Here is a 24,592-nt window from a genome sequence, read left to right as displayed (position 1 = left end):
CCCTGCACCTTCATCTGGTTCTGATTAGATCTTTTAAGTTAGCTGGTCTGTTATAACTTTATTACTCTTGTGTTAGCTTAACTGGTTTTGAGACTGTAGCTATTTTTGACTTAGCTCTATATATGAATTATGTGGGTTGTTTATGCTGGTTAATCATATCATGTCTTGTTTCCACTCATATATATCTTTCCTTATTTCTCCTCAACCATCTGTTCTATGCTTCCTTTGTCCTATTGTGACAAAAAGGGGGAGAATGGTTATGGATGTGATGTGTCTAATGAATGATTATGTTATGAGGAGGGAGTAACATTGTATGCTACTCAAGGAGAGTATGTGCAGAAGTGGATTGTATGTTATGTTGAATATTGATTTACAGGTTTGCAGGATCATGTTCGTATGCGGGTTGAAAACAACTGGTGCATAATTCTTTAATCAGATATTATGTGTTATGTAACTTATCTTGGAAGTGTGTTTTGTCACTAATTTGACAAAGGGGGAGATTGTAAGTGCTATGGTTTATAGCCCTTTTTGTTGTCAAATTTGTGGTGCCAAAGACACTGTTATGAAGCTTGCATCTGTGAAGAATAGTGCTCTACTTAAGATCAACTTTATTTGGCAAGCACTGTTCACAAGTCAAGAATCTCAAGAAGCTTTCAAGTTCAACCTCAAGATCTCAAGAAGCTTTCAAGTTTGAGCTCCATCAAGACTTCAAGCTTTGCTACTTTCAAAGGTCTCTTGTTTCTAAGCTTCAATGTCCTTACTTCACTATTGAGGTATGACTGACCTTAGGTTGACCTTTACAGTAGGTCATTCTGGATACATAATTCATATATTTTATACATGTGAGTTTAGGCTGTTCTAAGACTAGTCCTGGACTTTGTTCGACTAGTCCTAGCACTACTTCGACCTGTCTAAGAATTTTCTAGATCAGTCGTAAGTTTGTTGCAAGATTCAGATATTTTCTGTTTGGCTTCGACTAGTCTTAGGGTTTGTTTGACTAGTCGTATGAACAGTGTCGACTGTTTCTTCGACTTGTCATAGAGCTACGACTCAATGTACATCGTTGACGATTGGCTAGCTTTGACTAGTCGTGTGAAACCTACGACCAGTCGTAGACCACCTACGACCAGTCGTGAAACCGCTAGATCTTATCGCATCCGAATTTTCAAATATCTGTTGGTTCTACTACCAATCGTAGAGGTCTTTAGACCAGTTGAAGACGTGATTTGCTCACCTATAAATAGAGCACAAATCTCAGAATAAAATAGGAAATTGAAGCTAATTTAATTCGGCCTTCTGAGAGATAAGTCTATGCTCCATTTTAAGCTAAGTGTGCATTTTTAATATTCTCTTTCTTTAGCTTTCCTTATTTGATTTTGTTCCTGTATTCCAATCTTATTTGAAAAATGGAATTGCTGTATTCCGTCTTCTTGGAATCAAAATCAAATAGAGCTACGCCCAATTTGTTTAATTTAAAATCTGTTAGAACTTAGAACCATTACAAAGAGAGTATTGGACATTGAACTTTGACATTCAAATCTTTACTCCGACTTGATTCTTCTGGGCTGCTACAACGAAGGAGAAAGTCAGGTATTTTACGTTTGTGTAATTTACTTTCATTTGGTTTTCTTTTGGGATTTGCCAGAAAAATCTCATTGTATTGGTTATCTGAGGAGAGCTAGGAAAACTCAGAAGAGGGGTTTTTTAATTGTGTAAGCTCATAGAGAAAAACACATTTGTGAAGGTTTTGGGTGAACCTGGAAAACCTATCTTTGATAGTGAACGCTGATATCCCCTGTGTGAGGATATTAGGAGTGGAGTAGCACTGTGTGGCTGTTGTTGAACAGTTGGTGTACACACAGGCGAACCACTATAACTCTTTGTCTTGTGGTTTGAATGCTTGCTTAAGTTTTATATCTCTTTTCATTCAGATTTGTGGAATGTATGTGTGGATGTGAATGTTGTAAAATTTACATTTCAAGCACAGTGGGAATGTTGTAATAATTTAGTTTTAAATTTCTGCAATTTATTTCAATTCCTTGCTATTTATTTATTCCTCTCCGGTTTGAGTTTTTGATACAATGGACGTTCTAGAAATAAGGTTGTCCTGCCATAAACCTTTGGTTTTTATGGTGTAAGGTTGTCCTTAGAACTGAATTCGTATCAACCTCTCAAAACTTGTTTAGTGAGGTTGCTTTTATTTCAACATTGTGATTTGATTTAGTTTATTTGGCTATCTATCCTACTTTATTCCGCTGTTAAAGTTTTATTTTGGCATCGTCCTATTCACACCCCCCCCCCCCCCCCAAGACATATAGCTAGGCCATTTCAGGCCCCTCTTTGTTCTTTGAATTGTGTGCCATATTAGAGGAAATAAAGACCCTGCTTATCTTCTTAACAAAACTTATATAGCTAACTAGCATGTATATGTAGAGCCCCATGCCCACAATTTCAAAATGGCTTGTGTTCCCTTGTGATGGAGGGTGTAAGAATTTCGAGCCTTAATGCTAGCAAGGCACATGATCTACAACAACACCTTCTGACACCCTCTCAGGATTAAGGTGCGCGCTAGCAAAATGAGAATTTTAAAGTCCCACTTCCTCAACTATTGGGAGGGTGTGGCTTCCAAGCCCTAATCTATTAAGAAGGCATAACTTCATCACCCTTGGCTATTGAGAAGGCATGATTAGTACTTGGAAAATTTTAGCCTCTTCCTCAACTTGTTTTTTCAAAAGATGTGTAAGTGTGCTCTTGATCCTAGCCACTATCCTTTGTGTGTACTTTGAATCAATAGTTTCATCCCCCAAAAAAGGTCCTTTTTATGATTTAGAACATCCAAATATTCATAATTGTTGGTCACTAGATTAGTTAGGCTCATTTGTATTCTACATTAAAAGAAAGTCATGGACTTATTAAAGGAGGGGTCCATCAAAGAGAAAAAAATACCAGTAAAATAAAAAAAGATGAATGTGAAATATAGCGCATATACCCTCATAATAATTACTTGATGATGTACAATGAGATATGACCCACCTTTCATGTACATACTTGAGTGAGAGAGAAAAGTGGATATTCCCACATTGTATTGAAACTCATACATATCATCAGTGGTTGGACTTGGACCAGAATCCAAACTATTTAGCTAGCGGCCTGACCCCCAAAATTAGTTGTTAGACCATCCTAACCATTCATTAAAGGGCACCCTTGTCTTTTGAATATATAATATTTGTAAGGCCTGTATCCTAATCTGTATCATTCCTTAGACTTTCGCGATCCTCCCCGTTAAATTTCAGTAACCAGTGACCTGTAATCGGTGTTTGCAAGTGACCCTAAGGTGCATCCTGCAAATACGAATCAACTCAACCCGAGACTTATACCATTGCGACCGCATCGTTGCCGAGGTTCCAATGCCACGTCTTATGCACCGATGAGATGCCCAGGCCAAGAGTTATGGGCCCATGTTTAATTCGAGGAAACACCGCGCATTTGCGAACCCTGAGAGAATCTCTACCCAAACATCACATCAATCAATCAATTACTAGTCAAGTACAACCCATCACTCACCCATATCTCTCTCTTCACCAAGTCAAATGAACCCATACCTAGCCATTCCTTTCTTACCAACAAGTCAAGGCAACCCATACCCCATGCCACCTCATGCCCCCAAAAGTCAAAAGAGCCTATACCCTCCATGTCACCTCCTCTTACAACATCCTCTCTCTCTCTCTCTCATTCTCTACCCATTCCCCAAGCAACCTAAGAGAAGCAACCGTCCAAGGCAAGAAGAGCCAAGAAGAACCTAGGTGTGGCCCACTTCCTACCCTCAAAACTCTCAATCTAACCCTTTAATTCTCATCTTCCACCATTAAAGGTTGAGCTTAGAAGCTAAGGAAGCCAAGGAACCAAGAAGATTAGCAATCGATGGTATTTTGTAGGAGTAGATTTACATTTTGATGTTGGGCCAAGTGGGGCCTACCAATCGATGGTATGGATCACACTTCGACCCTAGGTGTCGCTGATGGCCCACCATGATTCATATGTTCATTCTATGATGGGGCCATTCTCCATGGACCCCATCATGATGTTTATTTTCCTAGTGTGAAAAGGTCATCTAGACCTTGCATTTTTTGTGGAGAAGGGATCTCCACCGTTGATTTTGATTGGTGGGCCCACATGTAATAAGACCCACTTGATGTACATCTTGTAATGCATAAAAGGGAGGGCTTATAGTGGTGGAGCCCTCCATCGCACGTCTCTCTCTCTCTCTCTCTCTCTCTCTCTCTCTCTCTCTCTCTCTCTCTTCCCTGTTTATGGCCCACCATGATGCAAGCAATTTATCTATGCTGACCGCCTGTGAGGCCCGCCTTGCTGACCGTTCAGACGGCCCACCTGGCTGTCCGTCTAGACAGGCCTAGTTGAAAGGAGAACATAAATATTAGCTTTATTCAAAGCTATGGTGGGTCACACGTGTGGAACCACCTGACCTATGTATTTTATCCAAGTTGTCTATCCCTAGGATGGTGGGACCCACCTCTATGTATGTGTTTTATCAACACCGTCCATCTGCTGGACCACCAGCTATATATGTGTTGTATTGATGTCAGCAAGCTTTATTGGTCCCACAACTATCTAGCTATTATGTTGACGTCAGCAAGCTCTATGGGTCCCACAACTATCTAGCTGCTGTGTTGACGTCAGCAAGTTCTGTGGGTCCCACAACTATCTAGCTGCTGTGTTGACGTCAGCAAGTTCTGTGGGTCTGATAAGAGGTATGTGTTTTATCCCAACTGTCCATCTGGACGGTGGGGACCACCCTCCTATGTAGCTATTGTATTGACATCAACAAGTTTTGAGGGTTTGATCATGGGGTATGTGTGATATCCAGACCATTCATCCCCACCATCCACTGTCTGGAATGGTGGAAATCCCACCTTGATGTATATGTTTTAGCCACGCCGTCCAGACCACTGGATGTGTGGCCCACCTTAATGTATGTATTGTATATCAGCACCGTCCATCTAGATGGGTTGTGTGGGGTCAATCATGATGTATAGGTCACATCCACGCCATCTGTTTGCTGGACAGGTGGGGCCCACATTGATGTATGTATTTTGTATCTGCACTGTCCATCTCTGGTTGGTGTCATGTGGGGCCTACCTTAATGTATTGTATATCCTGGTCGTCCGTCCACGGCTGGATGAGAGGCCAGCCATGTGTGTGGTCGTCCACACCATCCACGTGGGACATAAACCCCACAATGATGTATGTGTTATATAATCCACACCGTCTGGCCATGAACGGTGGGCCCACCTATTGTGTAATCACAAGGCCCACCATGTTGTACATGTTTCATCTATGTCATCCACATATGCGGCCCACCTTGTGATGTGGTATATTCGCATTGTCCATCCATGGACCCCACGTGATGTACGTGTTTGATCCAAGTTGTCCATCTGGTGGGGGCCATTTGGAATGTGTAGGGCCAACCTTAATGTGATGTATATGTGGCCCATATGATGAGGCCCATTGCGATGTGTATGAGGCCCATGAGTGAGGCCCTTGTATGAGGCCCAACGTGATGTATGTGAGGCCTTTGTGTGAAGCCCAATGTGATTTATATGAGGCCCATTGTGATGTGAGATTCCACCATAACGTATGTAATGATATTTATGATGCCCATTCATCTTCCTAGTTAGTTCTAAATGGGTCATGCCTTATGAGCAATGATGGTTAAATGTCCACATTGTAAAAGTAATGATGGTTAAATGTCTGCATTGTAACCCTTCCTAAGGCTCATTGTTAGGCCCATTCTCATCTTCCCTTAATGGGCTAACCCAAACTATTGGGCCCTCATAATTGTTAGTCTCATGCTTGATATGGGTAGGCCTTCTAGGCCCATCTTTGATATGAGGAGAGTACATCATCATCATATAACATGCTCAGTATGACTTCATGATACATGCCCATACGCATCATATGTATGCTTGATACGAGGAGTGACTGATCATAGGATATGCCCTTGGGTAGATTGTTTATGGGACTCCCTGATAGGCGGAGTTGCCCCACATGAGCACGCGGTATGTGCAGAATTGCTCCATGACTGATAGTGTGATTCATGCATTTCGCATTTGTATAACATGATTACTGTTTGCCCTAGCGATATCAGGGTCGTAGCCTCCACAGGCATATCGTAGATGACAGAATTGGACACCGAAAATCTCTTTCTCTACATGGGGTGCGATAGATATCCCTGGGTGAAATTCTCTAAACCCTTATGGTACCAAGAGGTCGCTCTAATGTCTAGACCGAGTGGATTCTTTGAGTGCAGAGTGCCGAATACCATAAGGCCACGCTTCCCACTGTATCATGGTTAGTTGGAAGGGGGTGCGGCCTTACTCTCCCGAGAGGAGGGGACAAAGCTAGGCTGAGTTTGACCAGCTCGAGGAATGGGTCCGCTATCGATGATCCGAGACCGATGTTGGCAGGCAGATAGTGAGGTCTCTTCCACTCACCTTATTGCGCGCGATATAGCGACAGTATGGTTTATAGTGTACTAGACCCCGGTGATATCCCAGAGATGAATTGCATTGATATATGAATTTTTTATGAGGACTGACATGCTTGAGTTGCATTACATCTTGCATATGACATTTGGCCAGATAGGCCTTGCATCGTATAGCCTTGATATGACTGATAGCATTCATGAGTATGCCAGCATGTTTTCGCATTACTCTAATACTGCATATTTAGCTCTTATCTTGTGCACACACTTACACCACCCTCTAAGCTTTCTATAAGCTTATACACGACCATTGCGTGCAGGTGACGTTGGATCACAGTAGCGCTAAGGCAGGAGCATGTGACAGATCATCTTAGAGCTTTTGTCAATCTTTGCATTTTCCTTTCCGCATTATACTCAAATGTTTTATTATAGTGGATATGTAGTGATGTTGTTTTGTGACTTGGTTGTGCTTGTGGTTATGCTCCATTAAAAAAACTCACATTGAAAATCCTCCTTGTAGGGTCCCAGGATCGAAATCTGGCATATAGGTGCCAGGAGCCAAGAATGGGGCAGTACGGAGGCTGTCGGCGCCGGATTCGGCGATCGAAAATTCTGTGATCCAAGTTTCCGAGTTTGGGGCGTGACAACATTAACAATTTTTATGGTCTATTTGTTGGGCATAAGTTAGTCAGTTAGGATTAACCGCTCAATGTAATTTTTTAGTTCATGCCCTATCCACAATGAGGGTAACTATTTGGACGGTTTTGATACATCCCACTTTTACAATATATATATATATATATATATATATATATATAAGATAAAAATAAAAAAGCATCAATCTTTAGTAAATTCACTCACTTTTATTATATTTAAGATGCATATCATATATACGTAGATACTACATATTACATGTATTTATACCTCAATGAAAGTTCTCTATAGGAGCATTGATAAGGGAAGAGAAGAAAAAGGGACTCCATTTTTTCTTTTCTTTTTATATTTTATAACATTTTGGTTCATGTGTTATCCCCTTCTTCCACCGGAACCTGTCTCTCGCTGACAGTTAAAATACACTGCGGCAACTGGCAATCCTAAGTTGTAAAGCTCAGCAAAGTCTCTGGTGTTGAAATTCTGCCGCCAACCTGGAGCATAGACAGTCTGTCGGCCAAGCTGTCGGAACAATACGAAAACAAATCGATGAATCCCAACCGTTGGGCGCGGGCTCTCATAGCACACTATCTCTTGTCCTGTAACCATCAATTGCAATGAAGAATAGGTTTAGATCCATGTCGTTGCTACAAGTAAATGAAAAAAAATGATCTTACATATACGTTTCTAACTGTATTATGTACAAGTTTGCTAGCCCCCCATGAGCACTCTACACAGGTACTAACATGGAAGGTGTGGTGGCCCCACCATGAAGATGGCCATAGGTACAAATAAAGCCAATCCATTCATCTAGTAGACCGCACCGATATAGAATTCATGAAAGATTTGAACAAAATTCCCAGCTACCCACATCCAACTTGTATGTGTGGACCACCTAATGAGTGGACTCTGCCTGATTTTGTGTATAACCATCTTCACAGTGGGGTTGTTGGAGTTGCGCCTAGGAAATCCATGTAAATATAGCCCATTGGCCATGTGGATGAGACATTGACATTCTTAGCAGTAGATTATGATGATCAAGTGGAAAACCTCATTCATGAGTTTCTCCCTCTTACCCCTACCTTGGATATTGATAAAGAAACATTGGTCGTTTATACCAATTACACCAAATGGGAAAGAGAAAATGAAGTGGCTAAAGTGTATATAATGGCTTCAATGTCTGGAATGTTCCTCAATTAGTTGTGGAACATGATGTATGTGAGGGATACTTAACTTCGTTTAAAGAGAATGTTTTATTTCCAAGTCACCACTCAAATACAAGTCGTTAAGATGAAATTATATAACATGAAGCTAGAAAGAGGTACTTCAGTCAACAAGTATGTGTTACAAATGTTCAAAATCACTAATGAACTCAAAATGATTGAGGGTGGCAAAGAGGAAGCCACATTAATGAGTGTGATTCTCATGTCTTTGATGCCCATGTATACCAAATTTATAGATAACTATAACATGAATGATCTAAAATACTCAGAGACTTAGTAATATAACCAGTTAATGCTTTATGATGCCAACAATAATAAGTATGAGAAATCACATATTGCACACTTAACCGAAGGATCCTCTAGTAGCAAGCTCAATCCTCAGTACTATAAGACGAGAGAGCAACAAAGGAATCATGGTACCAACCCTAAGGGAGTAGGGGGTTCTATTGGTATCAAGATAACGGAATTAGAAGAAAAAGGGCATGCAAAACAAGAATGGTTGTTCCATTGTTAAAGCCTAGGTCATTTTAAGAATAAGTCTAAAATATTTAAGAAGCAACTTTCTTAGGAAGAAAATGTAGGTAAAGCTCTCTCTTCTTAATTTCCTGAGATTCCATAGATTAATGTTTGACATATTATCTAATAAACTACTAAATTATGACTATGCGAATGTAGAAGGGTAGGATAAAATGAAAGTAAGCCCAAGAGAGGATTAGCAACTTAAGAATAGGTATACTGACATAAATTAGATCATGTGAATGACTTGGTTTAGGTCTCTAACCAGTTAGTACACCATAGTTTAGTTTAAAACTAGTTTAACTATTATTCATTGGAGAAAAATGATTTCATCTTAAGTGATGATTAGTAATAATTCCTCCTTTATTGCTTTTACTCTATGCTTTACTCGAAGGTGAATCCCATGTTAGAGATTGAACCTTACATTCCATCCATTAGCCTTTGAAAGATATGAAACACCATTCACATAATTCCATCAAAAGACATCCAAGAATAAAATATCTTAGTCAAAGGTTTGTTTTAATGTTATATAAAGATGTTTGGGATGATGGAATTATGTGAAAATGCTTAGTTCATTAAATTGGATCCAATCACTATACATGATCTCTAAGAATGGTGGTTATTAACACCCTTGTGCTAGAGATAGTCATGTGGAGCTGAAACCCTAGTTGTATTCAACAACGATACCCTATGAATCACAAATGAGACTTATTCTCACATTAAATAGGAGTGTTATATGAATGAATAACATGTTAATCTTACTCTAATCGTGAGGATAGGAGATTAAAATATTTATCACACTAAGTATGATAGAAGGTTGCGTTATCAGTATATCCATGTTTCTTTCATGATTAAAAGTTGGTTATGAGGAGATACTATAGTGACATTGACCTAATTGTGTCACGTAGGGATGGATGTCAGCTTTTATGGTTAATCTACTTATACTGGATACTTACATATATCCGAAGCGTTTCTTGACCCTATTAAAAAAGAACTCGATATGATACATGTATCGAATATGACTTGAGATGAGATGTCTTAGTTAGTGAGAGAAAAATGTACACAATAATTACTCTAGTTTATACCTCATATTAGAGGATATACATGTTAGAACAACCTCAGTCTATGCATAACTCTATATCCACTAATGTGGAAGTGCAACTTTTTGCAGTGACATATCAGTAGAGGATTGTTTATATTGCTTTCATGGCAACACTATTTACTTTAGCCGAGAATGTAAGTCAGTTTTATGATGATCCAAGTATGCGGAATGTACAAGTGCAGTTTCTCAGTAGATCATGGAGTTCTTAAGTAAGCCTTAAATAGTTAGATGATCGAATTATGATCATGAACTAAGTGCATCTTATAGATGTGATAACTACGAAACTGATAATTGTACGTAGTTATTCCTTAATCATGGTCAAATGCATATATTAAATGGTGGGAATTATTATTAGAGAGATTGTGTAAATTTTTAAAAGATAACCAATATGGCTCTTTATATTCTTGGTTAAGAAGTCTCATTTAATAAGATTGAAGGACTTGAGCATGGTTGGTTTTAAATCAAGTGGGAGATGTTGGAGTTGTGAGCTGGAAAACCAACGTGAGTCCAATCCACTAGCCATGTAGATGTGTTTGTAATGATCTCAGTTGTAGTTCATGATGAACAACTCCTAGGTGGACAAATATGTGTGCCATAGTTGATGTGCAATGATACTTTAAATGTTCTTAAATATGAGTCAAGTGGAGAGTAATTCCTCTAATTGTCCTTGAAATTTTGAGATTAAACACAATGATCATTAACTGAGGGAGAGTTATGGTCCATGAATCTTAGTACGCTATATACCAAAGCCATCATAGGTTTTAGGATAGACCTATTGTCATTATATGATAAAAGGTATGGTAATCTTATGTGAGGGGGACTAATTTAGTTAGGATGAAAATTCTTCATTATTGTGGAAAACTTGATATCAATATGCCTTCACCCTACCTTATTTGGGATTGTAAGTGTTCAATCAATATAAGATCCCATTTGACCTAATGGGCAGTTGCATTGGTGTATCAAGATCATTAATTTGGAAGTCCATTTGCTTGTACTGTGATCAAACTTAATTATGCATTTAAATTTAATTAAACCTTAGATTTGAGGACATGTGAGGGTCAATATATTGATTGTATATTCTTTGGGTCACTTTAAGAGGCTATCATGTGGCCAATAAATGTAGGTGTGGCTAAATACATCCATCAGGGTCTTTTGATCCTTACATGGGCCAATAAAGGATTCACTAGTTTCTAGAAACATATTTATGTCAAATATGTAATAGATCAAGGACTAATCAGGTGTTTCTCTATCAGGCTTAGTACTTAAAAGTTTTTCAATGGCTTTAGGGGGGTTTTCACCCATTAAAGTTTTGTTTCAATCGTTAAGACTATTTTAAATGCACTTATGATCATCTGATGATGCAAATATGATGGCCACCTTTGACTACTATAGGCATGGTCTTTTGTGGATGGTCATGGCAGTGAAAGGATTGGATCATAAGTTATGCATGGATAAGGCAAGTTACAGGCTTCAATTGATATGTAAAGACTATAAAAAATTATAGGGTGGTAGAGTATCATATGTGGTGCACCCCTAAAATTATAAACCTCTCCTTACAAATAAAAACCTATCCTAAAAGAGAGAGCGTCTTTAGAGAGAATATGAGTAGAGAGCTATTCTCTTTCACATCCTCTTTTTCTTCTCCCTTCCATATGTGTGCATATGGGGTCCACTTTAATTAATGTATGAGTATCTCTACCCTGCCAAAAGTCTAGCCTGTGACTTTCACTCTCTCTCCATCTAAAATAGATTGGGAAGATACTTTCTACGTTGGAGAGTTGGAATCGACAAGAGATTTGTGAATCTTCATTATATGCATTTCATAAGTAAGATCTAAACTATTTAATATAAGTTTAGAAGTTTTAAAAATCTAAAATTATCAAAGATAGAAAATCCTAGAGTTAAAAATAAAATCTAAAATTTCTTAAACCACTTTTAAATTTTGTTGAGTTTCATAACTCATCAACCAGTGTGAACCTAGTCCATTAGTCATTGGATGAGACATTTATGATCTTACCACTAGATCATAATGACCATGTTCATAGATGGACAAGTTGTTAAGTCCTAGTTAATATATAGTGGTGCATAAAACATACATAAACGTTTGTTATAATAGGGATTTTTCTGATTTTCCTTAAGAACTTATGATACAAAGGCCACTGACTGAGGAGAATTATAGTATATGGATCTCAGTACCTTATCATACCATGACCATCTACTACATTATAGGATAGCCCTATGGTTATTTTTATCACTATGACGATGGATATGATTCATCTTATGTGAAAAGACTAATAATAAATAAGGATGAAAGGTCTCAATTACAAGGCATGACAACAAGTCGGTTTACCTTCACCCTATTGCACATGGGAGTGAGTATGTCATAGATACAAGATCCTAATAGTAAACTTATTGCACATTTACATTAGCAAATCGAGGTCAAGTCTATAACCTGCGGTCCATTTACCTAGATTATAGTTGACTTGAGGGTATAATGTAACTCTATTAATCATTAGATATGGGGACATGTGAAGTTCAAGGTCTTGATTATATGTGTTTTGACTCGCTTTACAAGGTCATCAAGAGGCCAATAAAAGTAGGTGTAGCGAGGCATATCCATTAAGGTTTCTTGATCCTTACACGGGCCAACAATGGATCCATTGGTCTCCTAAGAACTTGTTTATGACATAGAGATTCTGAGGTTCATCAAGTGATTTTTTTACTAGGCCTAGCACTCAAAAAGTTTTAAGAGACTTTATAAATGTTTTTAACTGTTAAAGTTCTATTTTGACCATTAAAAATGATTTGATCACACATAATAATAATATAATAGTTCAGATATGATAATATGTTAATTAATCTACATGGGCATTGAGTATTTGATGGATGGCCATTGTAGTAGAAGGATTAGATTGGATTGATATATATATATGGATAAGGCAGAAACATAAGATTTTCAGTAACGAAGGGTATATGACAAACTATAGGATGATGGAGTACCATAACTGTTACCAAACCATAAACCCTCCTTATAAATATATTTTATCATAGAAGAAAGAGAGCCATAAAGATGTAGAGAACTTGGACCCCCACTTCCTGGGTGTCAAGTTATAGAGAGGTAAAAAGAAGTGTGGAGAGAAAGAAGAGGCTGTCTTTTCCCTTCATCCTCCCTATCACACGTTTCACATGTGGGGTCCATGTGAGTCAATTGTGTGGCATCCTTGACCCTACATTAATATTAACATGTTGATATCTTAACTCTCATTAAATTGGAATACATTGAGGAGATGCTTCCTAGTTTTGTAGATTGGTAGTGATAACTTCTAGTAAATCTCATCTTATTTAAATTTCATAAATTCTAATTATTCATCTTACATTTTTTCTCATTTAAACATCCAAAATTATCTATAGGATTAATCACGCTAATGATCCTTTTAAAAATTTTAAATTTTATTATGTTTCATAAATTTCAACAAAAGTAGTATCAAAAGGGTCTCATTTTGCAATAATAGTCGATTTTTAATTTGGTTTGCACTCATAAATGTATGTGTTTCACACTTTGATCAGTCATATCATAACATCCTTAACAATGATTGACCACTTGAAATTTGAGTATCCTTAACAGATGCATATATACGGAGATTCAATCGATTCAAGTTGGCGTATTGTTGGAGGTCATTATTAATCCATGATTCATTAGGACACGTAAAGGGTTTTTTCATGTTTTCCTAAGTGGATGTTTATAAAATATATTATGATGATGTTTCATGGCTTTGATGGTATTGATTTAATGGTTAAATTTTGAAATTATATGATTTTGTAGTTAATATTAAGTGGTCATGATCAACCATTATTCATATTCAAAAGTTTATGTAATTTTCATATTTCTTATAGATTTCAACTTGTATAGTATCATAGATGACCTAGATTAACTAATATTTTGATGTAAGTTAATAAATATTTTTCTTTTCATCAATGAAACTTTAAGGACACCCAATAAAACAATTGTGAAAGAGAAAACATGGTTGAACATTAGATAGAATGTTACTATACATCATTCATGAGCTTCTCCCTCCTACCCCTAACCTAGATAATGACAAGGAAACATCGATAGTCTCTACCAATTATAATTAATGGGAAACAGGGAACAAAATGGTCAAAGTATATATATATATATATATATATATATATATATATATATATATATATATATATAGACCCAATTCGAATCGAAATCAATCAGATCGGATTCCGGATTGGATATCTACCTTTGCAGAAGGAAATATTTGATTACTAATTCATCACCTAGGTATAAGCCATTGAGAGAAAATTATAAAACATGAAGCTAGATGAGGGTATCTCACTTAGCAAGCATATGTTAATATATTAAAAACTCACTAACGAACTTAGAATGATTAGGGCTGCTAAAGAGGAAGTATAATGGTGAAAGCAACTCTTATATCTCTAATGCTCATTTATATCATATTTATACGTAACTATAACATGAATTAGATAAAATAGTAAAAGGTTTAGTTACATACTTGGTGCTCTATGAGGCTAACAACAACAAGTATGAGAAATCACGTGTAACACACTTAACTAAGGGATCCTCTAGCAACAAGTACATTCCCAAGAAATGCATGGGTAAACAACAAAGAAATCATGGTAACAATCATAAGGGAGAAGGTAATCACACTAGTAAACAAGGTGAAGGAGAGAAAAAGAGAAAAAAAAAACATAATAGGAATGGTTGTTGACACTATAAGAAATTATATCACTTCAAGAATGAGTATGCAGTATTTAAGAAGAAAATTGTTCGGGAGGTAAATACAATTACAGCTTTGTCCCCTCAATTTCCTAAGATCATATAAATTAATGCTTAATAGATAATCTAATAAACTACTCAACTATGACTATACGAATACAAAATGTTAGAAAGGGCAAGACATGAAATGGAGAGAGGATTGATCGAGAGCAAAGGAACGACTTGAGGATAAGAGTACTCACACAAAGTAAAGTGTAAATAGGACTTGGTCGACTACTGTTCATTTAAGAAATAATACTTTCATCTTAACTAATAATTGTTATAATTTATCATTCATTGCTTTTATTTTGTACTTTACTAGTACCTTGAGACGTGTGAAATTCATAATTAAGATATGATATGATTGATTCCTTACATTCTCTAAGTTAAATTCAGTGTCAATAATTGAATATTATATTTCATACATTAGCCTTGTAGAGATGTGATGTACCATTCACATAGTTCCATCACAAAGACATCGAAGAATAAAGACTATGGTCAAAGGTTTATTTTGATACTTCATGGGGATGTCTTGGATGATAGATTTAAGTGAAGACACTCATCCCATTAAAATAGATCCAATCACCATACACAGTCTTTAAGAAAGATGGTTGTCTTTATCGATGTGCTAGATGATGGTGATGTAGAGCTGGGGCCTCAGTTGTATCACATAGTGATACTATATGAATGCCAAATAAGATCTATTCCAACATGACATATTATTATGTTACATGAATGAATGAGTTGTTGGTCTTACTCTAATCATAAAGGCAAATGAATGATATGTTGATGACATTGGACATGATAAAGTTTTCATTAGTGGTACACCTATCTTTTTTTCATGATTAAAAGTTAATTCCAAAAATATACTAGGATAACACTGAATTATTATGTCACTTAGGAATGGATGTTACCACACATGGTTAATGTTCTTATACTAGATTCATACAGTGATGTGAAGCATTACTTGCCCCAAATAGAAAGGAATGTGGTAGAATACATGTATCAGATATGACTTGAGACGACACATCTTAGTCAACGGGAGGAAAATATATACCATAATCACATTAATTCAAAGATCATATTAGAGGACATTGGTGTTAGAACAATGTCAACCTATTTATTAATTTGGATCCACCAGTGTGGACGTGTGGCTTCTCATGATGATATATCATATAGTGGATTTTTTTATATCGCTTTTATGGTAACTCTATCAGGTTTGGCATAAGATATAGTAGTCAATTCCATGATGACCTAAGTCTATAGGATAATATGTTCACTCTTTCAATAGATCATGGAGTTCCTAAGTGAACTTGAGTTGTCAAATGATTAAGTTTTTATCATGAAGTAATTACATGATATAGATGTGATAATTATAGAATGGATGATCTTGCACAACTATTCCTAAATTAAGGTTAATTGTGTATGTTAGATGGTAGGAATTACTATTATAGAGACTTTTTGGACTTTCATAAAAGAATTAGTATGACTCCTTAAGTCCCATGGTTAAGAAGTCATGTTTGATAAGTGTGCTTGAGGTACGTGAGTATAATTAATTTTAGGGCAAGTCAGAGATTGTTATAAATTATACCCTACCAAACCAATGGGAACCCAATGTATTGGCTATGGGAATAAAATATTGACAATCTTAGCTATAAATCATGATGACTAAGTGTCCTAAATGAATGAATTGTTATGTTTTAGTTAATATGTGGTAGTGGGTAAAACATACATGAACATAAGTTATAGTAGACAGATTTCTCTGATTATCCCTAGGAACTTGAGATTTGACATAATGATCACTGACCAAGGGAGAGTAATGGTCTATAGATATCAATACCATGTTATGTCATAGTCATCTAGCTATTTATGAGACAAACTTGTGATAATTATCATCACTATGATGATGGATACGTTCATCCTTTATGAAAGGACTGATGGTGTGTCAGGATAGAAAGTTTCTACTATCAAGTACGATAAAGAGTTTGCGTGCCTTCACCTTACCACTCACATGGGATTGATATGCCATAAATATAGAATCCTAATGTTAGACGTATTAAAACTTGTTTTGATAAATTGAGGTTAAGTTTGTAATCTATGACCAACTTGTCTTAACTATAATTGATTTGAGAGTGTATTGTAACTTAATTAATCCTTAAACAAGAGGACATGTGCAGTTCAAAGTCTTCAATAACGTACTTTGAATCACTTTACAAGGTCACCTAGTGGCCAATAAAAATAAGTATCATTTAGTAATCTATTAAGATTCATAGATCTTTCCAAACGTGAACAAGAGATCTACCAGTTTCTTAAAAAGTTATTTATGACAATAAAGAGATCATAAGTTTATTAAATGATTTTTCCACTAGACCCACCACTCAAAAAGTTTAAAAGGCTTTACAAATATTTTTATTTATTAAACTTCTATTTTGAATGATAAAATATTTTGATTTTACTTTATGATAATTTGATGGTCTAGATCTAATGGTCCACCACTTGATTTACATATATATTAGGCCTTTGGTTAATGGCTATGGAAGTGGAGGGATGAGATCAGATATACATTCACAAATATGGAAAGAACACGATTCCAATGATGTGAAATGTATAAAAATGTAAGGTGGTAGAATATATTAAATATACATCTCTTAAAACCCTAAACATCTCCTTATAAATAGATCGTATCTTAAAAGGGAAAGAGCTTTTGGAACCCCTTCCCCCATTTTAGGATTTAATTAGAGAGAGAGAGAGAGAGAGAGAGAGAGGTACGGAGAGATGAAGAGACTTTTTTATTTAAAAGATTGTCGGTATTAATTTCCAGCACATCGCATGTGATGCTGATCAAATAAATTATAATCCTTTATCTTGTGATTTTCTTATTTAGAAATATGAGGTTATCAAAATGAAATTTTATGGGTTGAATCACACTAATATGATCATTTTGAAAATTTTTAATTTCATTGTGTTTTATAAATTCTAATAGGAGTCACTTTACCTTAATTATTGCTCAGATGTTTCACCCACTTGCCATGTGTCAAATGTTTGTGTATACAAATATGTATGCTTTCGCAATAAATCTTTATTTATGAATCTTGATATGATCATAATTATAATGCAAACTAGTTATGAGGGCCTTAAATATGTTGATGACATACACCACAATGATCATGCACACCATCCCTCATTTGGCCATGGGCCCATTAACGTCTTAGGCAAACCCTACAATTGGGAATAGTTAGGAGGGGAGCATACCCTATTAAGTGTTCCCTATGGTGTGACCCATGGTAAAATATGATTGGGCAAGGGTGATGGCCTAAGTCGATGTCATCAACACATTATAATTGCCCTACATTAGTCGGTTGCACCATAATTATGTTGACAAAATTTGCACTCGATTATTACACTTTCATTTTGAGAGAGAGAGAGAGAGAGAGAGAGAGAGAGAGAGAGAGATGAATATCAAGTGTATAAACAAGATTTATAACTACTGAAAGTTCTATATAAGAAAGTGATAGTGTGGTTAGGATCATCCATTCAGTGACATTCTCTTGGATATACCCATTCTAAGTGGTGTCCCATCTAATGAATAGTGTAGATTGGAAGGCATGTGCACATAATTTGTTGGGTGGACTCCACATCATATACATTACAAACACCAAAAGAATAAATGAGAGTTATGTAGCAGATTGAATGTTTAGTATATGAACCATAAAGAAGAATAATTTTCCCTTAAGAAAGTCCAGAGCACCAAGTCAGATGCTACTTCCGGTCCCATTTTAGAAACTATCGGACCCACTATTCGTGTTAGGATCTCAACATTGAACAACTCGAACATCTTCCCCATCGTTTCTAACATCTAATATTTGGAGCGGATTTAATAGTGACCGTAACACTACTCAATTAGGTGGTGTTAGAATGAGATTTGATTAAGCCATATAGATGGAACCCATGTAGAGCATGTTTGAAAGTTATTAGGTGAGCACACACCCGATCAGACATGTCTTTGATAGTGGCATGTGGCCCAATTAAATTTCACCACATCCCAACACCATTATGTTAAGTGGATGCAGATTGGCTACTGCCCCTACTTGAATTGAGCTCCCTCCACCCTGATGTGGTGAATTTGATTAGAGTGCATGCCGCCATCAAAGGTAGGCCCGATCCCGACCGAACAACTTTCAAACGAACTCTAATTCAATAGTGACCCATCTAGTAAAAACCTCGGTACTAGTTAGTGTTGGAAAATCTTTATGGGACCCATAATGATGTATGTGCTTTATCCATGTTGTCCAATAATTTCCCTAGCTCATTTAGGGCATGAGCTAAAAATGAGGCAGATCCAAATCTGAAGTTAACCATACGATAAGAAAAGACAATGGTTGAACGTCCACTATTAAAAACTTTCTAAGGCCCGTTGTAATGTTTGTTTACCATCAAACCTATTGATTAGGTTACACCAAGCTAGATGAAGGGAAGACATCAATGTCAATTTGATCCAAAACTTTTATGGCCCCAAGAAGTTTTTAATTGTAAGTATTTCAATTACTATTGTTTCCTATGGTATGATCCACCTAAGATTTGGATATGCCTCAATTTTGGGCTCAAAGCGTAAAATGAGCTAGAAAATTAGATGGACGGTGTGGATAAAACACATACATCATGGTGGGGCCTTTCATGGCACTAACTAGTACCAAGGTCACCACCCAATCCAACTCCCTTTCAAACATGTCCCTTTCAAATATGCTTTGTATAGCATATATCTAACAGCAGCATGCGGTCCAATTAAATTTCCGTCACAATTTGCTTCCAAGTTACGCCATAATTAGATGGCCACACAATCTGGATCCCCAGTGACTTTTGGTGGTCCCAGGCAGATTCCCTAGTGAGACTGCGACTGAGGCCACCTTGAGGTATGTATTGTGTATCCATGCCATTCATCTGTTCTCCCTGACCACTTTAAGACATGATAAAAAGAAAAGGAAGCATTCCAAATCTCTAGTGGGCCACTGGTGATTGAATGCCCATCATTAAAAACTTACTATGGCTCACCATAATATTGATTTTTCCATCCTAACCGGTTGATAAGGTTCCATGGACTTGGATGAAGGCTTGTTACAAAACTTTTTAACACTGGGCGTTCAATCACCACTGTTCACAATGGCGTGGGCCCTACAGTCACCGCCCCATCTAAGTCGGTGTGTTCCCGCGCTCACCTAATCCGTCTTCACGGCTCCGTGGAACCAGACAGCGCCCTATGACCCCAAGACCCCGGCCTCACCCAAGACGGTGCACCCTTTAGCATAAGCCCACATTGATCTATATCCACTCCGTGAATCTGTTTTGAGATCATGTGCCCAAAAATAAAGAAGATCCAAAGCTTAGGTGACCATGTTATAGGAAACAGTGGTGATTGAATGGTCTGCCATTAAAAACTTCCTAGGGATTACTGTAAGGTTTATGCGATATTTATTTTCCATCCAACCGGTTGATAAGGTCACATGAACCATCCAACGGATGGAGAATACATACATCGATGTGAGCCCAAAAGTAAAGGGCGCACCGTCTTGGGTTAGGCTGGCGCCGCACCTAATCCTCTCCCTACCGGAGAGAACGCATTTCCATCCTGGAAATCCATGCGTTCTCGACCCTGACGCTATGGATTATACTCGGGTTATAGATTCTTGCAATTAGTGCCTTCGTAAATTAATCCAGACCATTGATCTCTTCTGTACCACTGTGAATGGTCATGTCCATCAATCTTTCAATTGAGACCATCGTAAATTGATCCGGACCATTGAGCTACTACTTTATTTTTCTCATGAAGCGGAAAAAAAAAAATAAAAAAAATACTGTTTTATTGAGGAGATTTTCTGCTCGTATCTGTTGTGGTGTGCAACAGAACAATGATTTAGATTACTGAGTTATGGGCCTACTCGTCAAAGTAAAAATGCCGAGTACTCGTGCAAAAGCCTCGGGCCGGCTCTGATTGAGTCTGCAATTTTTGTTTTCTATCAGACGCACTCACGCACCCCCACACGCCTGCGTTCTCACGCCACTAACCCAGGATTTCGTGTTGAAATTCCTGTGATTTTACCACTGAGCCATAGGGTCGCAAGCAGAGGATCCGGACTATTCACATACTTTCATGATAGTCTGAATAAATCAACGGTCTGGATTAGAAAACTATGGGGCCCAATTGCATTCTGTGTTTATCCTCAGTCAAAGGCCATATAATTACTCGCGGGGGTGGCAAACAGGTAAGAAAATCATAATTATTATGAGTATACACCTATCTACGTGTATTTCCGTCCAATCAAATACGCCTTGAACACGTGTGAGCATGACACACGGGTGCAAGATCCATCCCTTTGGCGTATGGCGAGAATCGGGTTCGTCAAGTTATCAAGTAGGCCACAAGTGCATGAATAATGAACAATCAGGAGGAATTTGACCAACGGTCCACATTTAAAATACAATGGTATCCTACCCGATTACCTAAACAGACTGCTTCTTGAGAAACGTCACGTGCACTCAAGATCACCAGGTTAACCGTCAACGGCACTGATCTTACACAGAGTATCCATACTCGCACGTGTAACGTATAATAGTATACAAAAATCCGGAAAAGTATAGTTTTTACTCACCGAAGCCTGCACCTGTTGTCGCCGGTATATCGGTTACCAACCTACGTCATGGAAACATAAAAAACAGAAGCCAGTTAGTACGTACAAAATCTATCGGTCTCTCTTCTCTCCTCAAAAAGAAGTAAGTCGGTACGTTCTCTCTCTCTCTCTATCTCTCTCTACTGCCAAGCCACGTGATGGTCCAGACCGTTGATCTAGAGGATCCACTGTATATGGGCCACATAAGGAAAATCTCACCGATCAGAGATCATCACCATCCGTAAAAGAGGTAGGTTGTTAGAGGATTATGTGGCCCTCTTTTATAACTAGATTTTTATGGACGATCAGATTCCTGATGAGCGCGATTTTTTCTACGTAGCCCATCTACAGAGGGAACTTATAGATGAAAGATCTGGATGAAAACGGGTCAGCAGCAAGGGTGCACGGGGACGTTGGTATTTTTTGCCCATTTCCAATCTGAGTATTTCAGAATTCTTGACATTCGGCCATGCATTTTGTTTATTTTACAATCATTCGTGTGATCCTTCCACCGAAGTAGCTAGTCTTTGGAAATCTTATAAGAAGAAGACCAAGCACGAATCCCACTAATGTGAAGTTTGCAAAAATGGGTCGAAAGGTAGCCCTTCCCATCCCGTTTTGGCATTGGTTAGCCACTATTGCTTACTAAGTAAGAAAGAGGAAAAAAAAAGTAGGCAATATGGGATCATGTAGGAATTAAAACAGACCAATGCAAATACTCCCTTAGTGTTGGATCACTCGGACTTGGAGCATCAGGATCCACCATCACCTGCAAGATAACTAAAATCACTGAATATCAATGTATAAAAAAATAAAAATAAAAAACTCAAAACCTGACTTGGAGTCGATTAAATTTTCATCTGGACTTTGATTTGAATAATTTTTCAAGACTTGGGTTTTGTTTCTGGAGCAATCTATTGAGTTTCTCAAGTACTCAGTTGATTACTTTCCACTTTTCGGGTTTGTAGAAAACCAAGCCACTCATATAACTCAATCCAAATCCTGATTAAACTAAGTTGACTGGAAAGATTTTCAAGTAGTTATTTGTGGAGTTCTAAACGAAGTGCTTATAAAACACCCAAGACAAATCAGTAAACGAACTAATTACCACACACCATATGTGTGGCTGAAATTGGGTATGGCCACATCAACATTGTGAAGTGAGAAATGGGGCTGCTGCGGCCATCGATGATGTGGGGTTTGCCATATTATTTACAAGATCACATTAGAGAAACATTGTTGAATGCTGAAATGGGGAGGGTGTTTGTGAGTGTGCTGATTTACCAGTGTATAAAAAGTCCTTAGGTCATTGCCTCCAATTTCAACCCTTGGTTGGTTGACTACAGCTGAGGGTCTAAGCTCACATCCATTGGTAACTTCCCTGTTGTTGTAGGTAACTCTAAGAGATATAGACCTGTTGAAGGGGTTCAAAACATCCCCAATCACACGGCCAACAACCAAAGGATCTCTTTCTCTAGGCATTAGATAACAAAGATATTTGAAATAAAAATACTACTATATACAAACAGGAGTGGAAGAAGAGAAGAGGGGGAGTTTTTCCTTCTTTTCTCTAGTAAACGGAAAGGAATTCAAATGGGTTTTTTTGAAGAGAAGTTGGCCAATTGGTGGGAAGACTAACGGTACATATATATATTGTTTGGGGGTATCTGCTTTTCATCTTTGTATATCCGTGGCTGGAATCTGCTTTTCTTTTTGAAGTTTGTATTCTTAATCTAGAGGTGTATCCATTTTCCCTTTTGGACCGTAAGTCTAACTGGGCCACATCTTATTATCTGGTGGACAGATTTGCAGGGGCGGGTACGGAGCATCCCATTATTATGAACCATATCCGTATCTGCTCTTTGATTCGTAAAATTCAAAAAACCTTTGTATGATATGCAGGCATCATTTTTTTATGGCCTCTTCATCTGCCAACCTGTCTTCACCTGATAAATACAATGGCGATGCGCAGGAATAAGAATCGAAACAAAAATGGTGGAAATAAACCAATCTGGATCCAGCATTCGCTGGGACCCACCAATATTTTGTACATGTGGGGCCAACATTCTGGTGATCCAAGTTGTTCATATGCTGGGCCTCGACCCTCCAATCTCCCTCGTTGAATTATCCATTGTAAATGAGAACCATTGATTTGAAGTTGTCTATTTTTCTTCCCATTGTTGGGATCATCTCATAGGGGAGATACTAATGCACAAGCCCATCCCACAATGTGGCCCACTCGATCGATGCCTCACTCTACATAAAGGTGGGTTCTACGTCAAATTTGTGCTGTCATCATTGTTGCCATTGATTGCTTAAGCCATGCGTAAGCAATGCGATGGTGACCCTTGATTCGATTCAAACAAAATATAGCTATCAAACGATGTATCCAAGGGATCGTTACCACCTAGCAATCTGTGATTTTAGCCACTAATACTGGGCTGAAGAGCATTTGCAAAATTCCTAATTGGGTTTAAGGGTTTATGATAGAGAAATTTGAGTTTTTTTTTTGGAATCTATGGGTGCTTTTGGTGGAAGGGAAGAAGATGAGTGCGGATTTCTCAACATGGAAAGAAGATAGCTTGGCAAATAAGCAGCTACCAAAGGAGGAAACAATTCATTCGCACCAATGGTGAGTGGAGCTCTTTCCGGCTGAGAAAAGCGAAATATACATTTTGGAAGATGAGACTCACTTCATTTTCAACTCCTTTTTCTTTCTTTGGCTTTTTTGATCTTTTTTATCATTGTACCTTCTGATACAAAGCGAAGAGATATTATCTTTTCCCTCTTCAATGAGGCTTTAGGTAGGTAGGAAAGTTCTTTCAGCTCTTAGTAACGATCAGGATCATCCGATCATTGTGGTTTTTCACGAGGTGGCCCATGAAATGCATGCTCAATCTAATGGACAGCATGGATCGATGCGCCCAGGCACAAGGATATGGCAGAAAAGGCTAATGATTATTTATGGATTCCCATGAATTTGATGAGCACTACAAAACATGGATTCCATTTTTTTAGTATTGTTTGGATGGAAGTGAAAATCTTATTTTCTTTTTAGAATAATCACTTATATCCTGTGCATGTGAATTTAATAATTAAAAAGAAAACTTTAATGATTTGCAATTTTTGTTC

General features: G+C 37.6%; 1 protein-coding gene across 1 annotated transcript; it reads right to left on the bottom strand.

The window, feature by feature from the left end:
• Nucleotides 1-7,345: 7,345 nt before the first annotated feature.
• LOC131240060 (protein HEADING DATE 3A-like) lies at nucleotides 7,346-23,094 on the bottom strand. The gene is made up of 4 exons (XM_058238070.1): nucleotides 22,745-23,094; nucleotides 22,168-22,229; nucleotides 21,443-21,483; nucleotides 7,346-7,752 (listed from the first exon to the last, which is right to left on the bottom strand). Exons 1-4 carry the CDS (start codon nucleotides 22,940-22,942, stop codon nucleotides 7,529-7,531), a joined length of 525 nt encoding a protein of 174 aa, XP_058094053.1. The 5' UTR covers nucleotides 22,943-23,094; the 3' UTR covers nucleotides 7,346-7,528.
• Between the last annotated feature and the right edge of the window lie 1,498 nt (nucleotides 23,095-24,592).

This window comes from Magnolia sinica, chromosome 3 (genome assembly GCF_029962835.1).
Source record: "Magnolia sinica isolate HGM2019 chromosome 3, MsV1, whole genome shotgun sequence".
In the NCBI taxonomy this organism is placed as follows: domain Eukaryota; kingdom Viridiplantae; phylum Streptophyta; class Magnoliopsida; order Magnoliales; family Magnoliaceae; genus Magnolia; species Magnolia sinica.
This window is presented reverse-complemented; position numbering and strand designations above follow the sequence as displayed.